The sequence below is a fragment of the Marmota marmota genome, unplaced genomic scaffold (genome assembly GCF_001458135.2).
Source record: "Marmota marmota marmota unplaced genomic scaffold, marMar, whole genome shotgun sequence".
Taxonomy (NCBI): domain Eukaryota; kingdom Metazoa; phylum Chordata; class Mammalia; order Rodentia; family Sciuridae; genus Marmota; species Marmota marmota.
In genome coordinates, this window is record NW_026000108.1 from 11,040,236 (window position 1) to 11,063,351 (window position 23,116).

At 45.2% G+C, this 23,116-nt stretch overlaps 1 protein-coding gene and 1 long non-coding RNA gene across 5 annotated transcripts in view; both read right to left on the minus strand.

Annotated features, from left to right (window-relative positions):
• Positions 1-7,210: 7,210 nt before the first annotated feature.
• Positions 7,211-23,116, minus strand: part of Prom1 (prominin 1) — a 113,879-nt gene continuing 97,973 nt past the window's right edge. For 2 of the 4 annotated variants that reach the window (XR_007341030.1, XM_048784228.1), the window contains exons 24-26: positions 22,329-22,388; positions 8,843-8,881; positions 7,211-8,288 (exon numbers count right to left, since the gene is read on the minus strand). Coding sequence is in view for 2 of the 4 variants with exons in the window: in XM_048784228.1 (XP_048640185.1) it covers positions 8,860-8,881; positions 22,329-22,388 (82 nt within the window). In the remaining 2 variants the exon portion in view is untranslated. The remainder of the gene's footprint in view (positions 8,289-8,842; positions 8,882-22,328; positions 22,389-23,116) is intronic. The other 2 variants (XR_007341029.1, XM_048784229.1) reach the window with 1 other exon arrangement.
• Positions 12,403-18,255, minus strand: LOC125610937. Its single transcript, XR_007341031.1, has 2 exons — positions 16,604-18,255; positions 12,403-14,016 (listed from the first exon to the last, which is right to left on the minus strand). It is a non-coding gene; the product is annotated as an uncharacterized LOC125610937 (long non-coding RNA).

The following is a 23,116-nucleotide window of genomic DNA, read 5'->3' on the forward strand; positions in this document are numbered from 1 at the left end:
TTTTTGTTTTTAGCTTTTGAGTGCTCATCTCATAAGCTCCTGGTGGGCCCAAGTAGTCTCTGCTATTAGTGGTGGTGTTCCTTCCTAGGCTACCCCAGTCAACTCAAGGGGCTGGGGTCTGTATCAAAGTGGGGAAACACACACTATTCTTGGTTTTGAACAGTTTAGTCAAAGTAGAGGCTCTTGACGTGTTGCTGACTGGTGCTGGGGTCCCCAAATGCTGGCAACCTCTTCCACGCTGGAAAACCTCCGCAGGTTTCTCAGAGGAAGCAGGAGAAATGGTCTTCCTCTTCTCCTTTTTCATGAAGCACCGGGCCACTGGTGTCCGAGGATGTGGTCTCATGTATCCCATGTGGTTGAGGGAGGAATGACAGCAGCAAGGCAAGCCGTGGCAGAGATTGCCCTTGAAGCCATCTGCAAGGTTTTTTGGGGAGTCATGGTTTTCCACTGCAAGGGCACCCTGCACCAAGCTGGGCCTGACCAACTGTGAAATTCAATGGGTGAATATCTCTAGAGTGCAGTCATGCCCAGGGGACAAACAGCCAATGTCAACCCCTGAAGGACTTGTGAGGGAATCTCATATGCCCAGGATTTGTTCTTCCACCAGAGGAAGAGAAGATTCCTTATAAGTCAGAGCTCTCCTCTGTGGTGACCCTGGCGATGCTCTATGGTGTTGCCAGTCTGGTCATCCAAAGCATCTGCAGGGTAGCCTCTCTCTGCGGCCACTCTCTCCAGAAAGCCTTGCTGACAGTCAGCCTTAGAAGCCTCCTTGACTTCCTATCACACAGGACACTCCCTCACCAATAAGGTGTCCATGGGCGACCTCTTGCACTCCCAATAATAAGATTCCGCTCATTCTTTTGCCACAGTTTAGACTGGAACATCATGAAAGGACACAGGGAGCAAAGTATCACAGACGCCCCAACAGCTAGCGACACACCCCAGGGACAGCTTGCTGTTTAGAGTCAGGGAATGAAGAGCAGCCCGAGGGCCGGCCCTGCATGGATCACTGAGCCACCTGCTGGCTGCACAGTCATCTCAAAACGTACCTGTGAGATTTTTCGTTCATGAAGGCCATGGAATGATCACACAGTGCCGCTAAAGCCACTGAAAAAAAGAATTTGCTAGTAACACTTAGAAAGAAGTGGAGGCTTGCCACACCACGTAGGTTCCCATCACGGAAGCCTCAACGTTTGGCCTGGAAGCAGAAGCAAGAGTTAGGGGCGCCCATGGGCACAGCTTTTATTGCAGGCTCCAAGGGAAAGTCAAAGCTGGGCGTAGTACACACTTTAGAATGAGCTAGTTCAAATAATTCCGGCGAGTTCTCTGGCTTGCCACCTAGCTTTCTGGTCCTGGCCCTGGCATGGCGTAGGGAGGATCAGATGACATGTGGGTTGCCTGCATGTGAGAGATAGGATTCCAAGTAAATTGCTTAATATCTTTAGAAATTAGCTGACCCTGGGAAGGATTGACTTTCTCTGGGCCTCTCAGGCCCCCGAAGACATCAAAGCATCACAAAATTAAAACGCGATGTTAATACAATCATCCAGACACATAGAACTTGGGACACAAACGTCATAGCATGCTGTTTTCCAATTCCATCCCATTTTCTGTTCTTATGTGTGCTTTGCTTTCTACCCTAACTTCTTCCATGGGTGCAAACATGGGAGTCAGCAACTTGGAGCTGGGCTGCAGTGTGGAAACCCAATCTTCCCACAGATGAAGATGGCATGGATTCTGCCCAGATTCACTCCATCACACACTAACACTTGGTTAACAGAGACTGAGAAACAATTTAATGGTGAGAGTCACAGCAGATAAGGTTCGAGAGATTTGTACATGCAATTCTCACGGATCACCTCATATCCTTGCACCATATTTAGGAAATAGGCCAGTTGTTATTACAGAGAGGAGCAAAAGAAAAATCACCTGAGGCCAGACAGGTAGTGACAGGTGGATCATGGAGACTCTAAAATACCCATGCACTTAGCCTAGATTGTTGTCAAAGTGCCACAAAGCAATGGGAATTTGATAATACCTATAAATATGTTGAAAGTTATTATTATGTATGGACTTTTGAAAATTAATTGTGTATTTATTTATAAGATATGTTATTAAATTAATGATCTTGTGAATTCCTACAACTCTCCCTGTGAGTCCCATGCCTTCTCTGATCTTTCCACCCCAAGCCAGGCCTTGCTCGGGTATCCTTAGGCAATACAGTTTGCAATGCTTAAATGACAAGGGAATAGAAATCCCCCTCTGGGACAAGGCACAGGTAACAGCAAAACCATCACCAGCTTCATTGAGGTTAGGACGTGAGAACCTACGCACCTTTTCAAACATGGAAGAACCAAGCCCTGCAGCTTGACCATGTCCCCTGGGTGTGACAGAAGGGAGGGACTGAGAATCTGACTGCAGCCAACAGGGGGCCAGGTTTGATGGACTCACAGGCCCCCCCTCTTCTTTCAAGTTCAAATGATCTAAAAGCAGAAAAGGGATCAGCCACCTTTTTCAATCTTAAAAAAAAAAAAAAAAACCACCCAATCATCTGAATGATTTCAACAAATTAATTCGTCTTGGATTTAAACTTACACTACCCAACTTTTATGACATGTTGCCAAAGGTAGGAACCTGCTTGTTTAGGGTTCCATCATTCCCATATTGATTGCAAGACTCTTTTCCAGGTATCAGAAGCATTTGTGACTCCAGCGTGGCACCAGGTAACACCAGGTTCATCGTGGTTAGCTCGGGTCCCAAGGCAGCCTGGTGGACGATGCTCAAGCACTCGGTCTCTACCAAGGCCCAGTAACAGGCCAAGAGCTCTCTCAAAGGAGACCAGTTATCTGTAGATGATAGCAGGGTCTTGCCCCAAAATTCTAAGGGCTTCCACTGGGATTCCTCTATAGAACCCAAGAGCTCTAAGCAGTATCTCTATCAACCACTGAATGTTGTATCTGCTGCATCATTTAGCTCAAGTGCCAGAACAATGTGAAAGGCAGTCTGGACCTATTTGCTGCAGATCCTTCTCCTGCTCTGAGCCCCACCCAAAGAACATTTTCAGGTCACTCGATAGATGGGCTGGAGTGACATACCTGAATGAAAATGGTAATAACACTCCAAATCCAAATAGGCTCACCAAGCACGGCACCTCTTTCTTGGTTGTAGGAGGGGCCAGATGCAGTACCTTATCCTTAGTTCTTACCTCGTCTTGCCTACCAGAGCCCTAGAACTTTCGCTGAGGTAAAAGGCCCCTGAGTTTTTTTCAGATGTATTTCCCACCCTCTAACATGCCAGTGTCTTACCAGTACATCCTGGGCAGTCACTCCTGTGTGCCTGCTGGGTCAGTCAGCGTGGTGTGGCAGTGTAATGGACCAGAGGGATTTTGTGTGGAAGGAAAAAAAGTGATCAAAACTCCCTGTGAACTAAGTTGTGACACTGAGCTAGGGAGTTGATGTACCCTGGGGTAGGACAGTGAAGGTGTATTGCAAACTGCTCTGGTGAGTCCTATGGATGGAGATGAAGAAAAAGACATTGCCAGATCAGTAGCTGCCAGGAGATGTGGTAATTTTCTCCAGCAATGAAACCATATCTAGCTCAGCAGCTGCGATGAGTCACCACCTGGTTAAACGGAAGGCAATCACTATCCTCTCTGATGTATGTGTCTTTTGCACAGACCAGACACGAGAGTTGAACGGGAATGTGGTAGGAACCACCACTGGTGTACCTTTCAAGTTCTTAGTGGTGGCGTCAATCTGTGCAATCCCTCCAGGAAGTGGTATTGCTTTCGATGTGCTGTTTTCCAAGTGGAGGCAGCTTTAGTGGTTTGCATTAGGACTTTCCTACCATAATAACTCTCACTCTGCAGGTCAGGGAACCAATGGAAGGATTCTGCCCACTAAGTATCAACATCCAAATTATGAATTTTGGAACTGGAGACATGAACACAGGATGGTTCAGAGAACTTCAGGACTCACTGTGAGTCAGACTTGAACTAAAAATCCATGGGTCACCTGACCTCTACTTCACCTTACTTCAGTCCCTGGTGAGCCACAGTGACATTTTGAGTCTTCTGGAATCACTGTCGATTCAGAGCCAGTGTCTGATAGTCCCTGAAAGAAATGATCATTTTCTTTTTCCAGATGCACAGTTACTCTGGGAAAAGCCTGGGTAGGTCCTTTTGGGAACGGATGAACTAAAGATAAATAATATAAATTTTCAGTAGTGTACCAGGGTTTTTCCTGGTGGTGACCCAGCATCTCCTTCATTCAAGGGGCTCTGATTTGCAGATTGGCTTAAGTCTGGGGATTGGTGGAGGAGCCACAGTTCTGTTTTGCAATTCAAGTGAGACTCTTGTTCACTTGACCTGGAAGTTGTTTGCTTGTATTGATCAAGTGAGAACTTAGTAGGTTTCCCCTCTAGGAGCACTGGGATGAAGTAGTCAGCACCCTAGATCTATCTGCACAAGCCAGATGTGGGTTGCTGCTCTGTCTCTGTTGGCCATTGCAGTAATCCCACTTACCTTGCCTTTGACAGTCTGGTGCCCTCCCCTTTGTTTCCTGCTTCACCAGGATCCAATTATTCCCACTGCATAGCTGCAAGCTAAGGACAAGCGCTGGTGCAGCCTGGTGAGATATTTTTGTATATCCTTAAGGATGCCCATGGAGCAAGTAGCTGTCCAGATAAGATTAAGTGATTGGTCTATGCAGCCCTGGGCCAGCGTCACTGCCCCGGGTCTGACAACAGCAACTCTGCCACTAACACAAAGGGTTCAAAATTGGGCCTCCATTGTGTACTCTATAGACTGAAATAGCCTGCCAGCACAGTAGCACCTCTCAGAGTTGATATGTCCCTCTGATGGTGAGCAAGGATCCTTAGCACTAGGGCTAGCCCCTGCCTTTGTCTGGCAAATAGATCATGTTGGTCCATCCTCTGCTGCCATCTGGTGTCCACAGCTGGCATGGTTGGTATGTGGCCCTTACCCTTACCCACATCTGGGAACCTTGGCATGCATGGTGCTCCAGCCAGACTATGCCCCGTCCGCAGACAAGGGCAGGTGTTCACTTGACCCACCCATGGTGGTGGTATTAGGCAGAGCATCACTTCCAGCTGCCCTGTTATGACCTGTCTCTTCCAGATTCTTAAGGACTTTGATTTGTCCCTGCAGTGGGAACTTACTAGAAAAAAGCTCACTTGTGCTCTTCTCCCTCTTGCCTCTTGGAACACGGCAGGCCTGAAGGCCTCAGCACTACTACATGTGCCCATTGCCTGACAACCTGTTTCCACTGATTACTGCCTGGCTGGCTCCTTTCTGCCTGCAACCTTCGTAGCTGAAGTTCCTGACCATCCAATGTTGAGAAGCTCTTCTGTAACTCCATCACTTCAACCTACCTTAATCCTCTGAAAAGCAAAGACTTCTGTCCTTTTTGATTTTCCATCTTTAAGTGGGGAATGCAGGATCAGATTTGCACCATGAGATGATACAATTGCATATTAAGAAAGGACAGGCACTGGCGCAAAGCTGTACAGAGGGAGGGCAGCAGGCAAGCGAGTGCAGACCCTGGGGAAGTAGTGCAGGTGAGCTGCTATAACAAAAGGCCCCCTTCGCTCATAAACTGATCTTTCAGGTTTGTGCCAGGCAGTTCTTCAAATTTAACTCCTGACTTCTAAGATCTGACCAGTGTGGCCATTTGCAGTGGAACAAGTCCAGCATAAGCATCTTTGTTTGATACTTGATTCACTTGCCACCAACCTAACCCAACCCTGAACTCACTGAATTGCAAAGGAGGCTGGAAAATGTAGTTCCCACCCAGGCACCCCCTTAAGTCCAGCCAAACTCAGGGGGCTGGAAGCCTAAAGGGGAGAATGTCACACTAACCAAGAGATACTAGGAACACAGCAAGAAGAGAGACTCTGTAGGGACAGAGAACAAGCCTTGGTGACCAAGGGTGGGAGGAAGGGAGAGAGACAGCAGACTTGGTCAACTCTGGCTCAAGGGCAGTGAGGGTGGAAGAGCAGGAGTCAGAAAGTGGAGGAAAGGGTAGTGGTTTAAAGCAGGGGTCAGAGGCCTGTGGCCTGTGGCCTGGCTTTGGAACACTTTTTTAGAACTCAGCCAGGTCTACTCACTCACAGATTGTTGATGGGCCATGTCTGTGTATGACAGAGCTCCATGCAGACCACGTGGCCCACGAAGCCCAACACAGGACTGCCTGTCCCTTCACAGGGAAAGACTGTGGACCTGTGGGTTAAGGCATATCAGGTGGAGATGTGCCCTGGACCTGTGGCTGCTCATCCTTGTGACCAAGGATGAGCATCATGAGGACCAGGAGAGGCAGGTGAACCGTGAGGGTGGATAAAATTGTCCAGGGAGACAGGGAGGGGTGGACCAGGAGAAAATCTGGGAACACCAACTAAATTTAAGGACAGGAAAGAAGATGAGCATATGGAGAACAGAGTAAAGCCCAGGAAGACAGAGGGTTCCTTTGGGAGCCTCAAAGATGTTGATATCTTTACCAGTGGTCCACAAAGTCCTCTCCAAGGAATGGAGTGTGGGATAGAAGCCATTTCACAGTGGCTGAACCAACGGAGGTGAGCAGGTGATTAGAGATGTGTTAGGAATTCTTTCATGAAAATTATTTGCAAAAGGGAGAAGGAGAGAGAAAATGAGAGGGTGTTCTCTGGGGCTGAGGAAAAGATGGGATCTTTAGGACCAGATCCCACCACTAGTGCATTTGGCAGTAGAAGGTACTGAAAAGCACATGATGAAAGGTGCAGGACTTGAGCTGTGGTGTATTACAATCCGTTGTTTAAATAATTGAAACTTTTTAATGTGGGATATAAAAATTAGGTTTTAAGAAAACAAGGGATGATTTCCTCTAAAAGAACTCTCCACTATCTGGCCTCTTGTGCATAGTTTAACAAAAATCCCATTTGTGCACACAGATATTTAGGAGTGTATGTGTAGCTGTGAGTGATCTGAATGTGGATATTGCTGCTTAGACGGTTATCTAAGAAATAGTCATTTTAGATCTGTAAAACCGAGGACTTGAAAGGCAGCTGACTTTGGGGAAGTGGGGTGCATTCTCTCTGTACTGGGGGCACTTGGGGGATGGGAAAGTAGTGGATTAAACAGACAACCCCAGGTCACGTTTCATCGCCTAGAATTTGACAGTGTCTGGGTCTACTCAAGGAAGGAACACACGGACCGCAATTTCCAAGCCCCCTTTTATTGAAATAAATCAGGACAGTGATCTTCACTCAAAAGACCTGGTACAAAGCCCACATCTTGAATGTCATGCATGACATCACTGCTACTTTGGTTTGACAATATTTCATTGCCGATCACTTTTGAAAAAGGCAAAGACAATGTGAGTAACCCAAAACAAACAGATACTGACTCATGCTTTCATATATTTCTAAGGACCAAGCATGAAGGCTTTATTCATGTTGGACACCAAAAATCTAAGAACCATGACAGGGTCTTCCCCTGTTTCGCTTCAGAGTCCCCTCTCACAATAATCAGATGACATCCAGGTGATTCTCATCCTGAATCAGAAGATGAAGTGTACACTGCACTTGGCATCTGTTCAAACATCTCCACCCTCTGCCAAACAGCATTCCTTCTCTCAAGATCTCTCTGTTTTGCAGTTGTTACTGTAGTAGAGTGGGGGTACTCTGGGACTGCTTTTGTATTCTGTTCCCAAACACCGTGACCATTCATTGACAAAGTAGATGCAAATCCTAGGTGAAGGACATGCTGTAGGTTTCACATACTTTTAGTGAAAATGGATTATTTTCAACAGCACCAATAAATCAACACTGACCCGATAGTAAGCTCATTTAGAAGAAAAACCTTATAATACTCATTTGTTTAAAAAAACCCTAGCTGTGGCAAAGGTGTATATACAATCTACTATACACAAAATACACATTTTCTGTAAACTGTATGTGTCCAGCACACTCTACCTATGCGAGTAAATTAGAATCTCAGTATTAATATCGGATGGACTGTTTGACCCAGAAATGTGCCCAAACCCATATGGTATGGTATCTAAATAGAAATTCAGTATTAAAAAAAATAATAAACAGGAGAGAAGATTATCCTTGAATAGTGATGGACACATGGACTAGGAACGTGACTGTGTTCATTCCTAACAAAGCTCTACCCAGAGATCAAGAAGTCCCATTGAGTCACTGTGTTGCCACCAGAGCTCCTCCTGAATTTGGAAAGTTCTCGAAGACCCAGATTTACCAACAGTCTCATTCCTTCCACGTTGTGTGTCTTGATGCTGAAACAAAGGTCAGACAAAATTTCAGAATCTGGCTTTGCCCTGGCCAAGAAACCATGAACACATCATCCTAAATGATTCCTACAAGACTCCAGGGACAACTGGTTCTAGAGGCCATTGTCCTGTCCAACCTTATTTGTCCTGACCCATCATTTTAGTTTCTGAATTATTATTTTTTAAACCAAATCATCACAGAAATATTGTAAAACAATATAAAATATTTTCATATTTAAAATATAAACATATCTAAAGAACAAGGTACATGGTTAGTGCATAAATACCTAGGAATTTATTTTTACTATAAGAAAAAATTCTTATTATGATAAATATACAACCATCATGTCTGTGTTTTTGTATGTATTCATACATACACAGGACCATATATGACACAGTCATGTAGAGTCGTTATAATAAACGTATACATATATATACGCAAAATCAAACTGTCTAACCCATAATTGACCTAGATTTTCCACTTAAGATGATCTGTTTTAATAATCTAAAAAAAAAACTATAGTACTATAAATTATTTTACATGAAAGCATCAAACTTACCTCAAGCGATTTCAACCTCAGAAATAATATTGTAACGAGCTAAAAGACAAAAAAAAAATACATAAATATAACACTTGCAGGCCAGGCCCTGGGCGGCGTCATCACCTGGCTGAGGAGATATAGAGAGAGACCGACAAGCAGAACTGAGGCTGGAACGGGTAAGGGTCACTAGGAACATGTGTCCAAAATACCAGACCAGCAGAAACCAGACCCTACAGCAGACGGACCACCCACCAGAAGCAGCAGAAGCCCAGCTGCAAGGACCAGAAGACAGGAGCAAATGACAGTTCTTCAGGGGCCCTGTTACCACGTGTGGCCAGGTGTGCACACCTGTGTGTCCAGTTGGCGCACGTCCTTACCGGCTCTCTGGTTAACAGTCAACAGTCGTCCTGCGCTATCTTAACTGTCTCCACAATCAAGGCCTTGACAACCAGAACCGGGTGTGCGAGGGGAGACCACAAACTCCCTTCAGTTTGGATCCCACTCCCACCCCCCGTGACTTAGGGCATCACAGCTCTTTGGACCCTGCAGGATGTGCCAGGCACATCAGCACTCAGTGCTGCAGAGACCCCCAGGAAGAGGGGAAGAGCAGTGGGGCGTCAAAGCCCCTGAAGGGCAGGCATTCCTCCAAACTCATCATTTAACTCTGGAAGCCACATCCACTTACTCCTGTGTGTCTTTTCTCTCTCTCTCTTTTTTTTTTATGCATTCAATAAACACGCAGGCTCTATTGAAGGGCTCAGGGGTCCCTGTGGAAGGGTTCAGGCAGGAGCCTGCTCAGAGTCCTGCTTTGGCCCACAGCATCAGGCCCTGGGCTGAACACTATGAAGGCCAGTGGGCTCTGAGATCATCATCAGGGGTGCTGGGCACACAAACTGACCTACTGGGTCTTCTGCCTAGCCATGCCCTCTCTGAGGAACTCTAGACCAAACATCTCACCCTACCTTGGAAAAGAGGGTGTTCAGGAGACTTCAGAACCAGGTAACAAGCAACATGAATCAATTCAAGCAACTGGAACTAATTCTGGAATCTTCTGATGTGAAAGGGACAATAGGTCCTTGGATGGGACAGCTGGAGGCTATGAGAATTCAGGCTGTGAACTAAAACCTCTTGGGCACTCACCCTAATAAAATAATAACAGAAGCCAAGGAATGACAGCAGGGCACGCGTCTCCCAGAGCAAGCACCACGCCGAGGTGGCACTCGTCAAGTTAGTGTGGATTCACGCTCCAGATCGCAATCAACACAGGGCTCTGGCAGCCCGACCCACAGATAAGAGGCAGCCAGTAGACAGAATCCGCTTGGCTCTGTGGCCCCAAGGCCTGGAGCATCACACAGCCAAAGGGCCCCATGCACTTTCCACTAGGCCAGCGCGGCCAAAGCACATGCAGTGAGGGGGCGGCTGCTGCTCCCCAAGTGTCACCGGGGTCCCCTTCTGCCCTTTCCTGCTGCAGCACTGGGCTGCAGGAAGAGCACACTCACAGCTTCAGCAAGGAGAAGGCCACAGTCTACGGGAGTACCTCCTTGGACCTGTGCTGGGTTTTTCCTCAACATGTCTTTTTTAAACATTACAAAGGGAAACGTTCATCTGAAACCCAGATTTATCTCTTTTCCAGAGAAACTGAACTTTGAGGTACCATTTGCCTCTTTCTTATCCCTTTTTCTGACAACTTCTCTGTGTCTTTCCACTTCTGCCTAGGGAACCTAACTACTGCTCTGGCCTGTGGGAGAACAGGAGAAAGAAGAACTCAGACCCTAGCTGGCCTCTGACTGGTGTGGGACCTGGGGCCTAGTGTTTATATCCCCAAGTCCTCCTGAAAATGGGGGGTAGCTGTGAAGGGCTCAGAGGACTGTGCAGGATAAAGCAGGGCAGATGGCCTGACCCGAAGCCCAGGGCTGCTAGGCCAACTCATGCCGCTACCCTGGAGACATTGTGGAACAGAAAGGAGCAATTTTTTTCTCCTAATCTCTCAGGCAGAGCTAGATAGAATAGGTTTGTCTCCACCAAAAAAAAAAAAAACACACAGAAGTCTGGGAAATAAGCCCCTCAATGCCTCCCCCTGCGGGGGGCACTTGTGTGGGAGGTAGAAGCATCCCTGGAGGCAATGCCAGGCTTCTCCAGGCTCCCGGGGGACTTGTTGCCTCTTTCTTCAGACAGAAGCAAACAACCAGCCACGGAGCATGTAGTGAACTAGTAGGAGAGAAAGGGTGTGTGTGTGTGTGTGTGTGTGTGTGTGTGTGTGAAATAACCAAGATGACAGGGGAGGGAGTGACAGGAGGGTGAAGGCGTTGAGACTGACTTGGCCACTCAGAAGCTGCATGGTTCCCCTTCAGGAGACTTTTCCTGGGAGGCTCTTCAGGAACCAATGGTCGAGCTGCTCCTGACTTTGTATTAGCCTGACCTGCAGAAGGACTTTCCTAGAGGGCTGGGATCCTTATCCATGCACTATCCTCTTTGCTCCCAAACCTGGCTTTGTCATGAGATGTAGCAGCATTTGAAGTCTTTTGGTGTGAGCACTCATGGAACTCACAACAACGGGAAGGTACAAGGGGCTCAGGTTAAACTGAATGGAAGACCCAATGGGGTCTCCCATGGCATCTGAAGCCCCCTCCCCACCTGTGTAAGCTCATAAGCTAAGTGGCCCTGGCTTGATAACAGGATGGACATTTATCTTCTGAACACCTCTGGGTTCCATCAGAAATATCAGTATAACACAAAGATGAGACTGTCATTACCGTCATAAACCAGAAACCCTCAAGCAAGGGCTTCCACTGTCAAAGGCTGAATATTTTAAAGCTTGTAACCTCACAACCCTAAGTGAGCAGGGACCTTATTGTCTCCTTTTACACATAAGGACACTGAGGCTCCAGGAAATGCCATAGAACTTCCATAATGACACAAGACTGTGCAACATGATTTGCCCCAACTTGGACCCCAGAGCCATCAAGAAGGGTCTTGGTGGGGCAGAAATGAATCCCTATGTTCCAAGAGCTTCTGAGATGTTGCTTCCTCGCCTTCTAGAAATAAATCAACCTCACTAATCTGAAACTCTCTGTTCCTTTCTTTACTGCCCCCAGAAGAGCAGAATGGCCAGGACACCTACCAGGACTCCCCTGCAGGGTGGGCTTTCTGGATGGAAAACCAGCCCTGCTTCAACAGCTACCACAGAAGGTGCCCCAGGGAAACCTGAGGGGGGGCAGTTAGTCTGTGCTTTTTCTCTCCTTGAAACAATGCCTGTCAACCTGCTGTGGGGCTGCACACAGAATATAGAATACAGAAGCCTCAGAAGAGCCTGGGACTTCCAAGACCAACACACTCTGCTTCTGCCCTTCACAGGAGTGTGAGGGGCTAGGTCCTTCCCAAAGGCAACTCCTTCAAATGTGTATTACACCCAGAATCACTACAGAAGCGTCCTCAGTGGTCTTTAGTACAACTGGGTGGGAGTCACTGATTGTGAATTTCTGCCTTAACAACCCAGGATGAAACGCCCACCAGCAAGTGGGAAGACACACTCATTTCTGAACATCTCCTAGGGATTTTCCTGTTTCCTATCATTATCGTTTTCCAGTTTTGTCCAGTAAATGAAATCCAAGAGTTAGCAAGTCTTCTCATGTGCAGGGACATGGGAAAAACTGGTAAGCAAGGACACTCACACACACCTCTTAAGCCCTCAGTGTTCAGTACTCATGTGGGGTGCACCTGCAAATCGAATGGGGTTCAGGTGTTGTCTTATCTATACTGGAGGCAGGTGTTGGCCTGCATATGTAGCAAAGGGCTCAGACAGGGCCATGACAGGATGGGTGATGGCAGACAGCTGCCTATTCTCAGAATTCAGCTCTCAGGTCTGAGACCAGGAATTAGTGAGAGTCTATGCCTTTTACAATCACTTATAATCACAAAGTGTCCATAGCAATGTTAGTGTGCTGAGAGGTTTCTGGGACCTCAAAGTTTGTGTTATCACCTCGTAAAGTAATCCCATTTGTTTCTTTTTTTAAAATTTTAAGATGGGGTCTCACTATTTGCTTAGGACTTTGCTGAGGTGCTGAGACTGGCTGAACTACCTCAGCCTCTCAAGTCGCTAGGACTACAGGCATGTACCACCAAGTACAACCTGATCCTCCCTTTTAATTGCAGAGGACTTCTGGATGCAAAATCTCTCCAAAGCCTCCTACTCCTCAGGACGCCATAATGCTGTACCTTCCACATTCCCAAAGGACTTGCCATCAGCAGTGGGGAGCATGGTCAGCAGAGGGCCTCCTGCTTCCAGAGTTCTCAGGGCCTGCTCTGCTGCCAATTGCACTGCCCAAGGGCTTTGTTTCCTGAGCAGCCCAGGTCCAAGTGCTACAGAGGTGGGGGCACCTAGTCTCCATTTAGCCCAATGAAGGCAACTCTTGGCAGGGCATATTTGCCCCAGAGGACTGAGTCTTCAGAAGGTCCACCTGGACTTCCCTTCAAACACCTCACATCCCATACTCCACCTCAGCATTGCCACCAGGAGACCTGACCCTCAGTACACTTCCCACCCAGGCTTGCCTGTCTTGCTAGAATCCTCTAAGCCAACTCAATGACACTTCCTGATAAAGAGAGGACACCTGCAGACCTTGCAAACAGAAGTCAAGACCAGAAACCAATTCTACAAATTCAGAGAGTCCTAGAAGAACTGATGTTGGGACATTAGAGATAGTTGAGAACTCTCCTTTGACCTTGAAATTTCAGTCCATAAGTATAAGATCTCCTCCAAGCATGCTACCCTATGAAACAGGAGATGTGTATGAGGCAGGCCACAGCCCTGTCTACTCTGCCTGGAGGAGACTGAGCTAAGTGACCCTTGAATCAATCTTCAAATCTCTCACAACCTAGCAATCTAGCAACCAAATCCAACACACATCCACCTTATCCTAGAGGCAGCAAATGAGATGAAGTCTATTTGCCATTTTGATACCTTATTGTTCTATTATTATTATTATTATTATTATTATTATCACTTTTGCTTTGGTCTGAAAGCTGTGTCGCCCTAATATTCATAAGTTGAGATCCTAGTCACCAGGAGGATGGCACTAGGAGATGGAGGCCTTTCGGGAAGAATTTAGGACAAGCAACCCCAGTGAGCTGGCTCACTCCTTCACCTGGGTGAGACACAGGGAGGGGCACCGTCTATGAACAAGCCAGTGAACCTGACAGCACCTGGTCTAGCACTTGCCACCTCCAGAACTTTATAACTTTAAAGTCTGCATTAGGACAGTAAAATCCTCTCCCATCCCATTTGTAAATATGATTTTTTTAAGAAAAAGCTTATGTGTCCCTGGGTGCAGTTTCACTACTATAAAATACAAAACGGAAAGACAGAATTACTAATTTTCTTGTGACTCTTACAGTTCTACAGCTGTACCCCCCACAACATGTGTCAGTCCTCATTTTAAGAGGTGTCACACTTTATTTTTCTATACTGCTTAAGATAAGGATGCACTTGCCTGGACTATATATTTACCTATATAAACTCTTACTGGGAGCTCATGTGGGGGCTCCCCTGAACACGGTGACCTTTTAACTGGATTGTCCAGTGTGGAGTGTAGGCTTCTAAGAGAAGATGGAGCCCGCTGAACATTGATGTTAGACTCACTCCTTAGCACCTGAGGAACCCCTTGGGGGAGGTGCAAAGAACACTGCTTTGGGGCCAGTTGTGTGGATGTGAAAAGGACCACACCCACTAAGTACGAGGGCTCCCTGCTGCCCTGCTGGCCCTTGCTCATATTGGCCCCACTTCTTCTCAGCAGAAAGGCCCCCTGGTTGACAGGTACATCTCAAGTTATAGTGGAACCTCAGAAGAGGCACCTGGCAAGTAATGCTCAGAGTTACTTAGTGAATGTCCAGGATCACGGAAAGTGGCTTACGTCCAAAAATGTGAATTTGTGAAAAGATTTTGAAAGAGAGGTTGGAGGTCCTTTTCTGGTTGACCATAGTTTATGAAAAGGAAGGAGAACAGAGGAGAAAAAGGAAGAAGGGTAAATCTGGAAGACAGTAAGCACTTAGTTTGATACAGAAAAATGCTAAAGTGTGCATGCATTTAAACCGTAATGATCTGGAGTTATAAGTAGCATTTTTTGATGACACAAAATTTTAGTTGCTTCACATTTGCATTGTTAAGAAGTCACTGAAATCTCAAACTTATGGCATCATGAAATGCTATGTAGCTCAAGATTGGAGCTACCAATTGACAGAGTATCACGCAGAGAGAAGTGCAGGGCATCAAGAGCATGCTCCGAGAGCTCAGAATGTCTACATGGGAAGAGAAGGTTCACCACGGGACACACATGCACTCCCAGACTTTTCTTGACCTTGTCATAACAGGATTGTGAACACCATATAAATGATCTTTATGATAACCACTATTACTATTTTCTATACTGTATCATAATAAATGAGACCAAAACACCATGTTATATCTATGATGAAGTGTTTATATCATGGATCACGAAGACAATGTATGGGACAAGAAAGGTATGTGACAGTTTGTTAAATATGCAGATTCCAAAGATGGAAATGACTTATTTATGGATTAGTAATTTTAACATGTAAAATATTCATTCAATCAATGAGTATTTCTTGAGCACCTTCTATGTGTCAGTCCTCATTTTAAGAGGTGTCACATTTTATTTTTACCTAGAAGTATCTATTATTTTTATGTCATTTAAAGATGTTATTAATATAACTTTAAAGTCCATCATAGGATAATAAAATCCTCTCCCATCCCATTTGTAAATATATATATATATATATATATATNTTACGTGTCCCTGGGTGCAGTTTTATCACTATAAAATACAAAAAGGAGAGACAAAATTATTTATTTTCTTGTTACTATTACAGCTCTACAGCTACATCCCCCACATTGTACTCCGACATGGATATTAATAATGCCCATTCCAGAGAGACACGATGACCCGAGATGAGTGACATGGATATGAAACACAGGAGATCACCAGACTGAGAGCCCAGGGCAGCCTACGTGTGTGTGTGTGTGTGTGTGTAACTAATAACAAGATGACAGGGGAGGGGAGGGTGAAGGAGTTGAGACTGACTTGGCCTCTTAGAAGCTGCATGGTTCCCCTTCAGCAGACTTTTCCTGGGGGGGCTTCCCATGAACCAATAGTCAACTATTCCTGACCTTATATTAGCCTGACCTGCAGAAGGAATTTCCTAGAGAACCGGATACCTTCTATGTGCATTGACCCATGAGATTGTCATTACTCTCATGAACCAGAAACCCTCAAGCAAGGGCTTATGCTATCACAGGCTGAATATTTTGCCCTTGGACCTCACAACTGTAAGTAAGCAGGGATCCTATTGTCTCCTTTTACACATAAGGACCCCGAGGCTCCAGGAAATGCCATAGTCCTTACATAATGACACAAGAGAGCTCAACAGGATTTACCCCATCTTGGACCCCAGAGCCCTCAAGGAGGTTCTCATTGGGGCAGAAATGAACCCATATATTCCTAGAGCTTCTGAGATGCTGCTTCCTCACCTTCTGATAAATCAACTCCACTAACCTGAAACTTTCTGTTTCTTTCTTTACTGCCCCCAGAATGCTTGTGTCACCCTAATATTCATAAGTTGAGATCGTAGTCACCAAAGAGAATGGCACTAGGAAGTGAGGGTCTTTGGGGATGAGTTTGGGACAAGCAACCCCAGTGAGCTGGCGCACTCCTTCACCTGAGTGAGACACAGGGAGGGGCACCGTCTATGAACAAGCCAGTGAACCTGACTTCACCTGGGCTAGCACTTGCCACCTCCAGAACCGTGAGGAAGAAATTTTTCTTTTTTTGTAAGTGATCTTGTTTATAGTATTTTGCCTGGATACACAAATACTATTTCTTTCCCGGAAATGGCATATTAAATTGAAAAGTTTTGAAATTTTTGTGATATTCTATATTGTAAGTTGGGTAAACCTTTCACCCTTCTGAAGAGATAAATACCTTTCTACTTTATTGATTTTGAGGTCTGGCAAAGGTAGAGCATAAGCTGTTATAGGCAACACTGCTTAAGATAAGGATGCACTTGCCAGGACTGTATATTTATCTATATAAACTCTTAGTGGGAGCTCATGCTGGGGGCTCCCCTGAACATGGTGACCATTTAACTGGATTATCCCATGTGGAGTCTAGGCTTCTAAGAGAAGGTGGATCCCCTGCACATTGAAGTTAGACTCATTCCTTTGCACCTGAGGTACCCCTTGCAGGTGTGCTAAAGAACACTGGTTTGGGGCCAGCTGTGTGGATTTGATAAACACCACACCCACTATGTAAGAGAGCTCAGGGCTGCCCTGCTGGCCTTTGCTTTTCCTGGCCCCTCTTCTTCTCAGCAGACAGGGAGTCCCCTGGTTGACAGGTACAACCCAAGTGTTAGTGGAGCCTCAGAAGAGGACACCTGGCAGGTAATGCTCAGAGTTACTTAGTGAATGTCCAGGATCACGGAAAGTGGCTTACGTCCAAAAATGTGAATTTGTGAAAAGATTTTGAAAGAGAGGTTGGAGGTCCTTTTCTGGTTGACCATAGTTTATGAAAAGGAAGGAGAACAGAGGAGAAAAAGGAAGAAGGGTAAATCTGGAAGACAGTAAGCACTTAGTTTGATACAGAAAAATGCTAAAGTGTGCATGCATTTAAACCGTAATGATCTGGAGTTATAAGTAGCATTTTTTGATGACACAAAATTTTAGTTGCTTCACATTTGCATTGTTAAGAAGTCACTGAAATCTCAAACTTATGGCATCATGAAATGCTATGTAGCTCAAGGTTGGAGCTAGCCATTGACAGAGTATCACGCAGAGAGAAGTGCAGGGCATCAAGAGCATGCCGACAGCTCAGAATGTCTACATGGGATGCGAAGGTTCACCACGGGACACACATGCACTCTCAGAGTTTCTTGACCTTGTCATAACAGGAATGACATAGGTCATTATATAAATGATCCTTATGATAACCACTATTACCGTTTTCTATACAGTAAAAAAAAAAAAGTAAATGCCACTAAATACACCATGTTATCTCTAGATGAAGGGTTTATATCATGGATCACAAAGAAAAAGTATGGGTCACGAAAGGTAAGTGACAATTTGTTGAGTATGCAGATCCCAAATGTGGAAATGACTTATTTATGGATCAGTAATTTTAACATGTAAAATATTCATTTGGTAAATGAGTATTTCTTAAGCGCCTTCGATGTGCCAGTCCTCTTTTTAAGAGGTGTCACACTTTATTTTTACCTAGAAGTATCTATTATTTTAATGTCATTTAAAGATATTATTAATATGACTTTTAAGTCCATCATAGGGTTACACAATCCTCTCCATCCCATGTAAAAATATATATGTATATTTTTTAAAAAAGGCTTACGTTTCCCTGGGTGCATTTTCATCACTATGAAATACAAAAAGGAGAGACAAAATTATTTATTTTCTTGTGATTATTATGGCTCTATAGGGACACCCCCACATTTTTACTCCAATATAGATGTTAATAATGCCCTTTCCAGAAAGACAGGTTGAGGAGATGGGTGACATGAATAGGAAACCCATGAGGTCACCAGACAGAGCCCAAGGCGGACTAAGCACTAGGCTGTGTGTGTGTGTGTGTGTGTGTGAGAGAGAGAGAGAAATAACCAAGATGACAGGGGAGGGGAGGGTGAAGGAGTTGAGACTGACTTGGCCACTCAGAAGCTGCATGGTTCCCCTTCAGGAGACTTTTCCTGGGGGGCTCCTCATGATCCAATAGTCAAACTGCTCCTGACTTAGTATTAGCCTGACCTGCAGAAGGATATTCCTAGAGGACTGGATACCTTCTGTGTGCACTGACCGACGAGATTGTCATTACTGTCATAAACCAGAAACACTCAAGCAAGGTCTTATGCTGTCAAAGACTGAATATTTTACCCTAGGACCTCACAACCTTAAGTGAGCAGGGATCCTATTGACTGCTTTTACGCTAAGGTCACTGAGTCTCCAGGAAATGCCATAGTACTTCCATAATGACACAAGAAAGCCAATACAATTTACCCCAACTCAGACCCCAGAGACCTCGAGGAGGGTCATGGTGGGGCAGAAATTAATCCCAAAGTTCCTAGAGCTTTTCAGATGTTGCTTCCTCACATTCTGGAAATAAATCAACTCCACTAACCTGAAATTTTCTATTTCTTCCTTTACTGCCCCCAGAAGAGCAGACTGGCCAGGACACCTACCAGGACTCCCCCTGCAGGGTGGGCTTTCTGGATGGAAAACCAGCCCTGCTTCAACAGCTACCACAGAAGGTGTCCCAGGGAAACCTGAGGGGGGGGGCAGTTAGTCTGTGCTTTTTCTCTCCTTGAAACAATGCCTGTCAACCTGCTGTGGGGCTGCACACAGAATATAGAATACAGAAACCTCAGAAGAGCCTGGGACTTCCAAGACCAACACACTCTGCTTCTGCCCTTCACAGGAGTGTGAGGGGCTAGGTCCTTCCCAAAGGCAACTCCTTCAAATGTGTATTACACCCAGAATCACTACAGAGTCGTCCTCAGTGGTCTTTAGTACAACTGGGTGGGAGTCACTGATTGTGAATTTCTGCCTTAACAACCCAGGATGAAACGCCCACCAGCAAGTGGGAAGACACACTCATTTCTGAACATCCCCTAGGGCTTTTCCTGTTTCCTATCATTTTTGTTTTTCCTTTTTGTACAGTAAAAGAAATCCAAGAGTTAGCAAGTCTTCTCATGTGCAGGGACACGGGAAAAACTGGTAAGTGAGGACACTCACACACACCTCTTAAGCCCTTAGTGTTTAGTACTCTTGTGAGGTGCATCAGTGCCTCGAATGGGGGCTCGGGTGTTGTCTTATCTATGCCAGAAGCAGGTGTTGGTCCACCTATATAGCAAAGGACTCAGACAGGGACTTGACAGGATGAGTGATGGCAGTCAGTGGCCTATCCTCAGCATTCAGGTCTGAGACCAGGAGTTAGTGAATGTCAACGGCTTTAACAATCACTTCTAAATGGCAAAGTGTTCATGGCAATATTAGTGTGCTGAGAGGTTTCTGGGACCTCATAGCATTTGTATTCAACTTGCAAAATGATCCTCTCTATTTTTATTTTTTTAAATTTAATTTTGAGACAGGATCTCACTATTTGCTTAAGGCTTGCTGAGGTTTTGAGACTGGTTGAACTTGTGATCCTCCTGCCTCAGCCTCCCAAGTCACTAGGACTACAGGCATGCACCACCAAGCCCAACCTGACCCTCCCTTTCAATTGCAAAGGAATCCTAGATGCAGCAAACTCTCACAAGACTCCTACTCCTCAGGAAGCCATAATGCTGTGCCTTCCAGATTCCAAAGGTCTTGCCATCAGCAGTGGGGAGCATGGTCAGCAGAGGGCCTCCTGCTGCCAAAGTCCTCAGGGTCTGTTCTGCCAATTGAACTGCCCAAAGGCTTTATCTTTCCTGAGCAGCCCAGATCCAAGTGCGTAGAGAGGTGGGGGCACAAAGTCTCCATTTAGCCCAATGAAGGCAACTCTTGGCAGGGCATATTTGCCCCAGAGGACTGAGTCTTCAGAAGGTCCACCTGGACTTCTCTTCAAACATCTCGCATCCCAAACTCCACCACAGCATTGCCACCAGGAGTCCTGACCCTCAGTACACTTCCTGCCCAGGCTTGCCTGTCTTGCTAAAATCCTCTAAGCCAACTCAATGACACTTCCTGATAAAGAGAGGACACCTGCAGACCTCGCAAACAGGAGGCAAGACCAGACACCAATTCTACAAATTCAGAAAGTCCTAGAAAAACACATGTTGGGGCAATAGAGATAGTTGAGAACTCTCCTTTGACCTTGAAATTTCAGTCCATAAGTATAAGATGCCCTCCTAGCATGCTACCCTATGAAACGGGAGATATGTATGAGGCAGGCCACAGCCCTGCCTACTCTGCCTGGAGGAGACTGAGCTAAGTGACCCTTAAATCAATCTTCACATCTCTCACAACCTAGCACTCTAGCAACCAAATCCAACACACATCACCTTATCCTAGAGGCAGCAAATGACATGAAGTCAATTTGCCATTTGAAGCCTTATTGTTTTCTTCTTCTTCTTCTTCTTCTTCTTCTTCTTCTTCTTCTTCTTATTATTATTACTTTTGCTTCATCTGAATGCTTATGTCCCCCTAATATTCATAAGTTGAGATCCTAGTCACTAGGAGGATGGCACTAGGAGGTGGAGGCCTTTGGGGACAGGTTTAGGACAAGCAACCCCAATGAGCTGGCTCACTCCTTCACCTGTGTGAGATACAGGGAGGGGCACCATCTATGAACAAGCCAGTGAACCTGACAGCACCTGGTCTAGCACTTGCCACCTCCAGAACCGTGAGGAAGAAATTTCTTATTTATTTATTTATTTTTTTGCTGGATACACAATACAATTTCCTTTCCCTTAAATGCAAATTAAATTGAAATGTTTGGAAATTTTTGTGATATTCAGTATTGTAAATTGGGTAAATCTTTTACCCTTCTGAAGAGACAAATATCTTTCTAATTCTGTTCCTTTTGAGGTCTGACAAAGGTAGAGCATCAGCTGTTACTAGGCCACACTGCTCAAGATAAGGATGCCCTTGCCAGTACTATATATTTTTCTATATAAAGTCTTAGTGGGAGCCCAAGCTGGGGACTCCCCTGAATATGGTGACCTTTGAACTGGATTGTCCCTTGTGGAGTACAGACTTCTAAGAGAACATGGACCCCCCTGCACACTGAAGTTAGACTCATTCCTTTGCACCTGAGGTACCCCTTGCATGTGCTAAAGAACACTGGTTTAGGGTCAGCTATATGGATTTGATAAAGACCACACCCACTAAGTAAGAGAGCTCAGGGCTGCCCTGCTGTCCCTTGCTTATCCTGGCCCCACTTCTTTTCAGTAGACAGGCCTCCTGGTTGTCAGGTACATCTCAAGTTTTAGTGGATTCTCATAAGAGGACACCTGTCAGATAGTGCTCAGAATTACTTAGTGAATGTTCAGGTTCATGGAAAGTGACTTACATCCAGAAAATTTGAATGCATGAAAAGATTTTGGAGAAGTTGGAGTTCGTTTTTCGACTGACCATAATTTATGAGAAGGAAAGAGAATGGATGAGAGAAGGGAAGAAGGGTAAATCTGGAAGACAGTAAGCACCTAGTTTGAAGCAGAGAAATGCTAAAGTGTGCATGCATTTAAATCATTATGATCTTCAGTTATACGTAGCATTTTCTGATGACACCAAATTTTAGTTGCTTCACATTTCTGTTGCTAAGAAGTCACTGAAATCTCAAACTATGGCATCATAAAATGCTACGTAGGTCAAGATTGTAGCTAGGCGTTGACAGAGTATCATGCAGAGAGAAGTGCAAGGCACCAAGAGCATGCAGAGATCTCAGAAGATCTACAGGGGAAAGAGAAAGTTCACCACGGGACACACATGCACTTCTGGACTTTTGTTTACCTTGGCATAACAGCATTGTGAATACCATATGGATGATCTTTATGATAACCATTTTCCATACTGTAACAAAAATAAATGACACCAAAACACCACGTTATCTCTAAGATGAAGTGTTTATATCATGTATCAAAAAGACAATGTATGGGTCATGAAAGGTACATGACAATTTGTTAAATCTGCAGATTCCAAAAATGGAAACTACTTCTTCATGGATTAGTAATTTTAACATGTAAAATATTCATTCCTTCAACGAGTATTTTTGAGCACCGTCTATGTTCCAGTCCCCTTTAAGAGGTGTCACGATTTATTTTTACCTAGATGTATCTATTATTTTTATGTCATTTAAAGATATTAATAATTCAACTTTAAAGTCTATTATAGGATAATAAAATCCTCCCCCATCCCATGTATAAATATAATTTTTTTAAAAAAGGATTACGTTTCCGAGCGTACAGTTTTAACATTATAAAATACAAAAAAGGAGAGACAAAATTACTAATTTTCTTGTGACTCTTACAGCTCTAAAGCCACACCCCACACATTTGTACTCCAACATGAATGTTAATAGTCCCATTCCAGAGAGACAGGTTGAGCAGATGAGTGACATGGACAAGAAACACAGGAGATCACCAGACAGAGAGCTCAGGACGGCCTACGTGTGTGTGTGTGTGTGTGTGTGTGTGTGTGTGTGTGTGTGAGAGAGAGAGAGAGAGAGAGAGAGAGAGAAACAAGATGACAGGGGAGGGGAGGGGGAAGGACTTGAGACTGACTTGGCCACTCAGAAGCTG